This window comes from Sciurus carolinensis, chromosome 7 (assembly GCF_902686445.1).
Source record: "Sciurus carolinensis chromosome 7, mSciCar1.2, whole genome shotgun sequence".
NCBI lineage: Eukaryota > Metazoa > Chordata > Mammalia > Rodentia > Sciuridae > Sciurus > Sciurus carolinensis.
Genome location: NC_062219.1, coordinates 3,780,591 through 3,792,828, shown reverse-complemented (window position 1 = coordinate 3,792,828; position 12,238 = coordinate 3,780,591). Strand labels below are relative to the sequence as shown.

At 41.0% G+C, this 12,238-nt stretch overlaps 1 protein-coding gene across 4 annotated transcripts in view; it reads right to left on the bottom strand.

The window, feature by feature from the left end:
- Positions 1-12,238, bottom strand: part of Pde10a (phosphodiesterase 10A) — a 289,793-nt gene that overhangs the window by 10,475 nt on the left and 267,080 nt on the right. For all 4 annotated transcript variants that reach the window (XM_047559021.1, XM_047559022.1, XM_047559023.1 and 1 more), the window contains 2 exons: positions 3,714-3,825; positions 532-612 (listed from right to left, as the gene is read on the bottom strand). In XM_047559021.1, the coding sequence (XP_047414977.1) occupies positions 532-612; positions 3,714-3,825 (193 nt within the window). The remainder of the gene's footprint in view (positions 1-531; positions 613-3,713; positions 3,826-12,238) is intronic.

The window sequence follows — 12,238 nt, the reverse complement described above, 5'->3', positions numbered from 1 at the left end:
TCAGCCAATGACAAATGTGTTAACAATTCAAATTCATCCATCCCTGGATTTCAAGTCAGGAGAGTCTGTCGGCTGCAATGGCATCAGCAGAGAGCTGGGTTTCCTAAGTGGGTCTTCTGTCACTAAGCCGGGGTGAACACAGGCTGTCTCCAGCAGTTCTGGTCTGTCCAGAAGCACAGCCTCCTTCCTGCCCACGGGTGGCCAGGCCCTCCAGACTTCCCGCCTTGGCTTGCAGGGTCAGGGGTGGCCCCAGCCTTCCTGGAAGCACAGACTTTTGGATCCCACTTTCCATCCCTCAAGTAAGATTCCTAAGAGTGTGAGAGCATGTGAAGGCTCAGGCGAGTGAGTGGTGGTTCAAGGGAGCAGTTCCTCTTCCAGTGCTCAGCCCCTGTAGGATAAATCCTCAACTTTCCTCCTTGTCACTAGACCTGTCCCTGCACTCCACAGGGTGGTACAGGCTTCCTATGTGTGAACAATCTCACAGCCATGTGAGCTCTCAGACTTCAACAAGTGGACTCTAACGATTCATACCTGACCTTGTGGGACTTCATCCTTCTTGTCTCTGTCCATCATAGGGATAGGCTGTATTCCCAATTTCTTCATTTCATCACCCTAAAATAAAGAGGAGGGAGAAATTATTCTTTCTCAATTTTCAAATAAATGAAATGTTGGAATTAATGAGTTGTTTCCTTTATTTATTTATTTTTTACAAAAATATGGTTACTGTCTCAAGAGGAAGTACTGGGGGCTGAAATGGAGCAAATTATATTTCATGCATGTATGATTATGTTAAAATTAACTCCAGCATTAGGTATAACTATAGTACACTAATAAAACATTTTAAAAATAAAAATGTCAAAACAATGAAAATCTTAAAGGCATCAGTGTCTGGTCTTTCATTCGGATGCTGTTCTACGCTGCAGTTCCAGACACTCAGTCACCTGGACTTCCCTGCGTGGCAGTTAACAGAAGTTACACTGAGGGAGAAACAGCGAACAGCAGGAAGGGAGCTAAGCCAGGGACAGCGGGGAACAGGTGAATCTGGACTCGAGAGAAGAAAACTCAAGGACCGTCTGCTTGGCGTCAGTAAGGGACACCAAATAACTGGCCACACAGCATCACTAATTTTATAATTATGGTAATATCTGTATAAAGATTTCTCACATTACAGGCTCTGGGCTAATTTGTAAATATTATTATGTAATCCTCATGAAACTCTATGAAATAAATACATTATCCTCATCTTATAGATTTAAAAAATTATCTTGCTTTTTATTAATTGTTAAAACTTGTTAAAATCATCTTCCTTAACGCTTCCTATTCTTTTCCTACTTCCCACTCTTCCCTCACATTCCTTTAATAGTCTAGTCGTGTTAATCACGCTTGCTTTCAGAATCCTAAGTGCAGACGGACCCTTCCTGGATGTGCTGAAGTAGGGCCTGGCGCCCCCTGAGCGCCCTCTGCACAGCACGGCCTGCCAGAGGGCCCCTTCTACATTGTTGCCGCCACTCTAAACATTAGCATCAGTGTTCTCAAACCTTTCTCTCTGGCCCATCCTCAGTGAGTGCATCCTATTAAGTTCTTTACTCTCAGTAATTTTACAAGTCCAATTAGAAAACAGATTTTTAAATAAACATTGATTTGAGTGTTTCTTAAAGCAAGGACAAATGCCCAAAAGGAAAGCAACCATGTGCTGTGGACCAGATCTAAAAGCAGGGTTTCCCAAGGACAGAGGGCCAGGAGAGGGCAGTGGCTGGGGGCACTGGCTCTGCTCCATGCTGCTGAATTGAGCTTCTGTCACAACACTTGCAGAGAATGTGAAGAAGTACTGACATAATCAGAATTATCATCATCCAGCTGCCTGGGGTCACATACTAAGTGCCAAGCAGGGTTTTAATTAAATACAAGCAAGGTGGCTGAAGACCAGGCTCTCTGATCACTGTGATTCAGATTCTGAGATTTGGATTCTGAAAGGAAGCAGGTGGAAAGGGGAAGAGGCCAAGGACTGAACTGGTGGTGGCTTTAGCAGGAGCGTGAGGTGGGGCTGGGGAAGAACTGTAACCTTAGGGTGCACAGATCAGACCTAAGGTTCCTGTCTGCACAAACTACAAGGTCCTTGAAGGCTGTGCCTAGGAGTATGCTGGGAGTTTAACCCTATTAGTGGACTCAGAAACCAATGAGCAGCATAAAGGGGAAAAGTCACCTTGCATTTCTGTCACTTGTTGATTTACATTTTAGAACACATAGTTGGTAAAGTATGAAATATATTTAGGTAAAATTATGTGCAAAACAATAGCTGGCTTCAGACGGGTTTTCCTATGTGCTATTTATAGAAAATACTTGTATCCTGGGTTACATGTGAAAATCAAGCTGGTTATGATAGTAATAAATCAAATATTATAGTTCAGAAAAGAACATCTAAAACAATCTCCTTAGATGACTCTGACAGTAACTAGGTTCTGAGACACACAAGAAAGCAAAGAAAGCTAATCCTGCAAAAGTGCCGGGGTTGGTGGTGCACACCTGTAATTCCAGCGGCTCGGGAGCTGAGACAGGAGGATCAAGAGTTCAAAGCCAGCCTCAGCAAGAGTGAGGTGCTAAGCAACTCAGTGAGACCCTGTTTCTAAATCAAATACAAAACAGGGCTGGGGATGTGGCTCAGTGGCTGTGTGTGCCCCTGAGTTTAAACCCCGGTACCAAGCCCCCCAAAAAGTAGTCCTGCAAAGTAAACACGCACAAGGCGTAAGGAGGTAGTCCAGAAAAGCAATGATAGGCACATAATCGGTTCGGGCTGTGGGCCTCAGGGAAGGACCTTCTCTGGTTTTCCACTATGAACAGTTCAACATCATAATCCTCCCGAGTCAACCTGTGGGTGAGTGATTTGTTAATTTTACATTTTGTTAATTCTCCTGCATAAGTGAGATAAGTGGCGGATCCTCAACCATACAACTCCTTGGTCTCCAAACTGCCATTTCCGTCTCTACTCCAAAGATGAACCCAAAGGATTTATCGCTCTTTTTCATTAAGTAATCTTTGAACATGCAGAGACCTAGGTATCTGTGATCCGTTTGAACAAGAGAATTAAATTTTACTTTCTTACAGACAATTCAGAAACCAAATTAAGGAATAAAATGCACATTATTGATAATTTAAACAATTAATTCAGAGGAAGATGCTAACGAATCCATCTGTGTGTTGGTTTCAGGAGCATCAGGAGTTAAATCCCATGTGACCTACAGACTCACAGTGTCATGTGTCTTGCCCACTGGCATGTTCACACCTTCTCGTATGTCTGGGGTGCAAAATGATTAGTCTATTTCTACCTACAGGTAAATACAGCCTGGGAATTATGGGTTCCTGTTTGTCTACTGCCTGAAGTAGATGTCCAGTAAGGTTTATTTAATGAACACAAGATCTGTAAGGGAAATAGTAATAGTAATAGTAAGGGAAATTCCTGCACTATTTCTCAGGAATAAATTCCTAAATGCTTTCAGTTAAGAGTAGAGAATTTACATACATATTCAAGGAAGATGTAATAGAATCATGATTCTCACTCTATGTGCATAATTGCTAAGTCCTTCTTCATCGGACTGATTGTATTGTTCAGAAATAACTAAAAACATTAGCACGTAAGATATTAAATAAATTATCCATACATTTGATTTTCCCATTTCTTGATATTATCTATGTTAATATAAGAATCAAGGACATACCTCAGCCCAGAATTCTGCATATATATCATTTGCTGTCAATTTTGTAACTGGCCACAGTTTTGTCACAGAGCAAAGATCACAGGCAGTCATCATCAAACCAATTACACGGTCTCTAGAACACAATACAAGACTGGTCAGCACAGCACCGGCACATCCGTAGTAAGGACGAGAGAGACTTGTGCATTTCCAGGAGTGAAGTATTCTTCATGTACTCTTCATGATGGGAGAGAGGTAGCATTAAAAAGCAGACATGAGCAACAGGCAGGACAGTCAAATGGCACTGAGGAACAGCGTCTCCAATAATTAGAGAGCAGTTACTCCGATCACTAATACCACGAGGTGTGCACTGGACCTTCTGCTGCCTCAATGTTACCGATGAAAAGAAACATAACATGCGCTGTGCTTGCGCCTTCCACATCCCTGTGCACTCACACGGCTACAGGCTACAGACCAGGTCTCATGTTCACGGAGTCTGGAAATTTAGCATGGGAATAAAGAGAGAGAAAATCTCTCCCAATACCTGGATTTACAGAAGGAAAGCCTGAAGAGCGCAGATGTGGTGAGGTCTCTACGAGGGGGCAGCTCAGGACAAGGCCAGGAAGGACCAATATGCAGGGCTCTCTGTCCCCATGCACAGCGTTGGGCCACACACTCCTGTGCTTGGCCTTCCCAACCTCTAGCCCACATAAAATGAGCTCTCCTCTCAGCTGCTTGGCATTCCCATCGGTGCGCTCCATACCTGGCTTTCTAGTTCTCTGAGAATGGCTCACTCTTTTCTTTTGCACAGATATATACCCACACTAGATTTGCTCTAGGAATATATGATTATCTGAAGGAAGTCAACACTTAAAGGAAGAACCAAGCAGTAGTTAATCAATAATTTTAATTTGTCTATTGACTCATTTTTTACAAAAGGGCCAGGGTAGACAGCATAGCAGAAGCGTCCATCTGTCAAGTTGGCAGAGGATTATGAACCAGTTGTGCTCCCTAAAGATAGAATTTCCAGATGCCTGGGAGACTGCTTCTTCCTATTACCCACATCTTTGACATCAATAATGAAGTTTTCTATTATTTTCTATCAGCCCATTTCCTTTACTCCATTCAACTAATTCTCTCTTTTACAATCCTACTTTCTGTAAGGACACATCTCTCACAGATTAGACAGTTGATTACCCTGCCTGTAATCCCAAATAGACACACGGGAAAAATCCACATCCCTTTATCAGGGAACTATAATATTTTCTTAATGAAGTAGTTTATGGCTTAAAAGAATATTTTCGTATTTGGCTTCTAAGGAAATAAGTATATTATCCATATTATCAATCAGAACAAGTATATTATCTGTTTTCTCTGCATGTAGATTCATTTAAACAGAAAGAGAACACTAATTATTTACAAATAATTATTTCATGTGATTAAAGTAATTCAATCTCATTCTGTTTATATTCACTAAAAAAGTCAACATTTGTTTTTCTTTGCTAAATAATATAAATTTTAATCTCAAAAGATTTATTTCATAAATTTATAAAAAAAGTTAATAGAATTGGGCATTAAAAAACATGAAAGCAATTTTTTCACTGGAAATCTTTGCACATGTAAATTTGTCACTGTGAGAATTAGAAAGATTATGATAGTTTTATTTTTCTGTTAAAATTACTTAAGACAAAACAATTTAGTAGCACTTATTGTTAACCAAAAAAGTAAGCAGATTAGAAATTTGGTATGAAATGTCCTTGATAAATACACTCAGTTTTTACTCCTGATTATAAATTAGTTAGATGGTCACTTAATGGGAGCTAGGATCAAGGTTCTAGTTCTGTTCACGAATGGAAGGTGACCTGGCTGCTCTGGATGCTTACTTCTTAGTGCCTTACCAACACACTCTTGGCATGGCCTCTGACACCCCGTCCCTGAACACTATGAAGCAGGAGCCCAGCACAATGCCTGTGGCTACACTCATTTAATCCAAAAAGTTCTGAATGCCTGAATGTAGCAACACGGCTTTAGCAAAGAACAAGATACTAGAACATTCTAGTAGGGAAAGGTAGATAATAAACAGGTATAAAAATTCATGCAGCAACTGGTGCTGTGTAAAAATGAAAAAAATAAAAGAAAGAAAAGAAAAAGGCAGCCCCTGCAAGACCTGTGAGAGGGTTTAGCAGAGGAGTATGGGAAGACCTGGGGATCGAGTATGGCCTACTGGGAGGAAAAGCAGCAGGAAAGAGAGATCAGGAACGAGGTGGGCACTTCTCTGACCACTGAAGTCTGGAGAAAGTGGCCAGCGCTGGGCTCGCAGCTCGCTTTGTTCTAAGTTTGAAGGTGAGACACTGGAGGCTTTTCCAGGGGCCAGGTAGTAGCACGTGTTAAAGAGGATGGGTTCAGGCCCTCTGGGTGGGCAGGGACTGGGAACTGTGGGCAGGGCAGACCCGCGGGCCATCAGGAGAACACGAGGGCGGTTCCCACTAGAGACCCCACTCCTGCAGCATGGGTACAGGGGCATGAGCAGAGAGCGGGAGGACAGACTCGGAAGATGAAGCACGCGGCGCTGTGTGACTACCCACAGGAGCTACCATGCCTAGTCTTCTTTCCCTTCCTCCTCCCACACCACGTGCCTTATCCTAGACCTGGTGGAGTCAAAGGGGAACACAGGCTCTTCCGACATGTGGACACTGCCCAGCAGTGTGCACAGTTGGCTACTCTGAGCCAGCACACTTTAAAATTCTCCATTAGAAGATCACAACGCTTTCCAGGAGGGAGGAAAAGAAGCCACCGAGGCTGCAGGACTTCAGATGAACTACTGATGGGCAGGAAGGAAGCTCCCCGCCTCCCCATACACTCCAAAGAGAGAGTTGGCCAAGAACAGGGTCCACACCCTGTGCGAGAAGAGTGGGGACGGGCAGCAGCCAAGGAGGAGACACCTACTACTTTACAGAAGATTTCAGGTGGAGGCCTGAAGGAAGTATAGACTGTGTTCTTGTGTAATTGTAATGGCAGCTGCTTATCTGTGTGAACACCCAGAAATTGAAAGAATGGGGTGGCCAGCACCATTTCCTCTCTGAGCTGGAGTTGCAAGGTGCAGTGCTTTTAAAAAGCTCTGCGGGCACTAGGTTTTGTGGCCACAGCAGAGACTTCTGAGGTGTCCTTGCCTCCCCAGTGGGAACTGGACAAAACAACAATGCAGCCTAGCTGTAAAGCAGTAACGTTACGCAGGGTATGGCAGCTAGGTTGCTAATCTGCAGCAGATGTCACACTCAGGAGAACAGAGGGGCTACAGGAAGGGACCATCCACAAACATGTGGGCTGGTTATAGGGACTGGGAAGTGGGAAAGACTGAGGGGTCAGTAACAGGGGAGGTCCCACTTCTAAAGAGACAAGGATAGGAGGAGGCAGCAGACCCAGCATGGGCTCGCCCATGAGAGACTCCAACCCCTAGCTCTGCCTCACCTAGGCCAACAGGGACGAAGCCAGGCGAGGAGACAGGACGTCTCACCTCCAACCCTCCTATCTCTTCATTGCCACCCACAGCTGAGCTACCCAGCATACTGGAACTATTTAAATATCAAACTACATTACTGTCCATTTATCAGTATGGCACAGAAATAGAAAAATGGTTTTTAAATTTTTTAAAAATTTTAGTTGTAGATGGACATGATACCTTTTTTTATTCATTTATCTTTATGTGGTGCTAGTATTAAACCTATACCTCAAACCTGCTAGGCAAGTGCTCTACCACCAGGCCACATTCAGCCCCAGTCCAGAAAAAATGTGTTTTAAGCCAAAATTTTTATTTATCTAAGAAAATTCTTGCTGTTAGATCTTTAGGCTCAGCTTCAAGTGTCTGGGTAGCCCAACACAAAACTGTTACAAAAAAATGGGGAAAAAAATTAAAAAGCATGTCCTGTTTATCTGTCTTCCTTTTTAGCCACTTAGATTTTTTTGACATTTTATTGGCAAATTCTCCTTGAAACTTCTTTTGTATTACATACTCAAAAGCACACTGATGTGCGCCCAGACCAGTACGCCACGTGAGCTGTGCTGAGAACAGCTGGGGTGGACCAGGAAGGGGACTCTGGGGGCTCAGCAAGCAACTGGCAGCCCACGCATCTTCTTAAGGACATGCCATCCACCCTCATTTTAAGTTCTCTATTTTGTTTCAGAATAGTCACAAGTAGTATTTGACAAGAAACAAGATTAAATCTTTCTCCCTTCAGTTATTATTTTAATGATTCTTCATCTTGTTTGTAAATCTATCTTTGAGGGATTTTAAATCACTGAATTGAGAAATTTAAATGTCTACAGTAACTACTATATGTTATGTCCTTACTGACTAAGCATTAAACTAGAGTGAGGATGAAGCAGTTTCTCTGAAAACATTGTGAAGAGCTGCAGAATCAAAATCAGACAGACTTTAGAATCTGTTTCCAATGACATGAACAATAACTCTTCAATACAAACATAAACACAAACAAGCTTAGAGTGACTACCTCACTAAAACATACTTTAAGTTCTAAACTCTTGATTTTGTAGAACCCTCCAAATGTTGATTATTTTAAAAACCATTAAAAGGGAGAAAAAGAAATCCTATGTGAATGGAAAATGAATCTCAAGCAAAGCTTGCAGAGATCTGCCATGATTAAAACTCGTGTCTGAGCTCTTTCCTTGGGAAACCAGGTACCACAGGTGACTTCAAATCAAATGAGGATGTTCAGACTTATTTTGGAAACTGGTTTCCCCACATTCAATTTCTTCAGTCTGAGCACAACGGAACTTGCAGACAGGTCCTCCCAGGTTTATTGCAGCTGGAAAGACCAATGGCTATTGTCACAGATGGAAACGGCCAGAGGAAATTATTTTATGGGCTAAGGAAAAGCATGCACACAGACACACCTGCTCTTCTTCAGGGAACACAGCAGGGGCAGTTAAGGAATTGTTCAAGAGTTAATGCTAAAGCCTTCTTTGGTGTGCACTTAAATCTAAATTAAGACTTTGAAAGAAGTAGGGCACAGGAATTGCCTTTGAAGGGCACAAACATTACCTGGAGTAAGAGAATAAACATTTTCATTTGGGTATTTCCTGATGATTTTAGAAGTATAACAAAAATCATAAATGTTATTTTACTCATAATCTCACAATTTTCAAATTATAAAATTAGTTTATCTTTGAAATACAAGTTTAAGAAAGGCTGATCCAATATGAAATAGAAGGGGAAAAAAAAACTTAAAAAACCTACCAAAAACATACATTTATGATTTTTAAATGTGAAAGGCTACTTTAACTTGATAGCACAGCTTAAACAGATGGTCATCTTTTCTCTTTTTGCTGAAGGGCCTTCGGCAGTAGTAAGTCTGGTCACACTTAGACAACAGACCAAGATCACTAGGTTCAGTAAGAAACACAGGAATTCCTTCCTCCCTCTCTGGCTCAGTCCAGAGCTGACTTCCAAACAAGACCTCCATTTTCAGCTGTGGGAGTGCAGGTGGGCGTGGGATGGGAAGCCAGTGCATGGGCACAGAGGCCTCTGTGGGTGCTCTACTTTCCTCTGCCTGCCTCCCAAGTCCCTAGTCAGCCTCCCCTATAAGTCAGACCTAACACAGTCACTAATTCACTTCTATGACCATAAGGTCACTTATTGGCTTCTGCTATGTATAAAGTTCAAAGGACTTATTCGTTATCAAGTGTAAGATATTTGTGATACCTGCACTAAGTATGTGTAATGTTAAAATGAATTTTTCAACAGTTTTTTGACAGACACATGATAGTTTTCATACATAACTGCTCTATGGTTATTTCACTTTCAAAATGAAAAAAAATAATAAAAATTACCCACTTCTTATTCTCTTGCTATAAAAGAATGCAACACAATAAGCAAATTACGAAGAAATTTCTTCTCACAGTCCTGAAGGCTGGGAAGTGCAAGACTGAAGGCCTTCCTGCCGTGCTGTGACATGCTAGAAGGGTGTGAGGACCACAGGAGACAGAAGATCAGTCCAAACTCACCCTTCTACCAGGCTCCCACTCCTGACACAGTAGACCACTATCATGGTTAAATCTCTGCTTAAAGGTCTCATCTCAGTACTGTTACAATGATGGTTAAATTTCAACCTGAGTTTTGGACTTGCAAACCACAGGCCCACTGTCTTTAAGTGGAGTTGTGACCATAATGCCAATACTAGAAGAGACCTAGCAATAAATGACATCAGAGCAAACATCAGGGATAAGTGGCAAGGACCACCAGTGAGGACAAAGAAAAGTGGTTGAGGACTGCCATCAAAGGGCAAGGGAATGTGGGTGGTGTTTAGCTCCAGGATGATAGGCACAAAGCCTGAGCAAGCCTCAGATGAAAGAAAGAGCGGGGCAAAGTTCAGTGGACTTGAGAACAACAGACCCGTGTGCCTGATTGCTGTGGAAGTTGTCTGAATCAAAATGGAGTCACTTTTGTCAAGCCCTAACTGTGCTAACATCAGACTTCAGACTCCCCACTTATCAGTGGAGAAGGGAAGCTGAGAAAAATTTTGAAAGCCAAAGAAGCAACCATTCAATTTTCCGTTGAGACTTTCCTTCTTCTTTTTTTTTGTCCTCTCTCTCCCATCTCTACCATCTTTGAATCCAGACATTTTTCATGCATCAGTTTTTTGAGGAATGGGATGTCTGAATAGTATATTATATTTTCGTTATGTATTCTTATATTTTTTCATCTTTTAAAAATTTGTATATATATTTTCTCTCACCTGTCTCCCTGGATTCTTTCTCATTTCTCCCAAACTAACAACCAACCTCTATTAATTCCTCCCTCACTCTTACCATAATTGTTTACCTCTATTTTCTCCCCTTCTCCCTCGTAAACATAAAAACTTACAATACTTATGTTCCCTTATTGTCCATCATTTGAAACAGTAAACCCATTTTGCAGCAAACTTACTGTCTACATTGTAGACAATAATTGAACACATCACTTCTGTTTATTGTGCCAAAACTGTAAACACCTTAATAAGAGCCATTTGGTTTAAGGTGGTACATTGTTTGCATTGGGTGCTGCTGATCTTGGTCTCCCCCTTAAAGGTGAGGTACTGGAAGCCTTCAGGGACACTATAGGAATACAGGGTAGAAACTGTACTGCCTCAGATATATACTGCTAGATGAAAAGACACACAAATTACATGAAAAAACAAGGGAAAAAAGCATCGCAAACAAACCAAGATGTTCCAACAACAGAATCCATAAACAACACAGTAGTTGAAATGTCATAGGAATTTAGAAAATACATAGTTAGATTGATCTTCAAAATAAAGGATGGTATTGGAGAAAAAATACAGGAAGTGAAAGATCACTTCAATAAAGAGGCAGAGATCATAAAAAGGAATCAAGCAGAAATCCTCAAAATGAAGGAAACAATACACCATATTAAAAATTCAATGGAAAGTATCACCAACAAATTAGACCACTTGGAAGACAGAATCTCAGACAATGAAGACAAAATATATACTACTGAAAATAAAGTTGACTGCACAGAGAAACCATGAACAGAATTTCCAAGAAAAATGGGATAACATGAAAAGACCAAATTCAAGATTTATCAGAATAGACAAAGGAATGCACCATCTTTTCAATGACATAATACCAGAAAACTTCCCAAATCTAAAGAACAAAATGGAAAATCAACTAGAAGAAGTTTATAGGACCCCAAATGTACAAAAGGGGAAACCAAGTCAGATCTCAGCTGATTTCTCAACCCAGACCCTCAATGCCAGCAGGTCCTGGAAAAACAGATCAAGCTCTGAAAGAAAATAAATGCCAACTGAGAATTTTATAGCCAGCAAAATTAAGCCTCAGATTTGAAGATGAAATAAAAACCTTCCATGATAAACAAAAGATAAAAGAATTCACTACTAGAAAGCCTGCACTACAGAATATTCTTAGCAAAATATTCCATGAGGAGGAAAAGAAAAAACAATTAAAACCAGCAAAGGGAGGAATTACACTAAAGGAAAAGTCAATCAAAGGAGAAACCAAGTCAAGTTAAAAAACAAAAATAAACCAAAATGACCAGAAATACAAATTATAACTCAATAATAACCCTGAATGTTAATGGCTGAAATTCTTCAATCAAAAGACATAGACTGGCAGATTGCATTAAAAAAAAAAAAAAAAAAAAAGGACCCAACAATATACTGTCTTCAAGAGACTCACCTCCTAGAAAAAAGATATCCACAGACTGAAGGTGAAAGGTCGGGAAAAACATCACTCCCATGGACTGCGTAAACAAGCAGGGGTTTCCATCCTCAAACAGACAAAGTGGACTTCAAACCAAAGTTAGTCAGAAGTGACAAAGAAGGACATTTCATACTGCTTAACGGACTCATACACCAACAAGACACATCAATCATAAATATAAATGCCCCAAACAATGGAGCATCCATATACATCAAACAAATCCTTTTCAATTTCAAGAATCAAATAGAGTACAACACAATAATACTAGTGATTTTAACATACCTCTTTCACCATTGGATAGATCTTCCAAACAA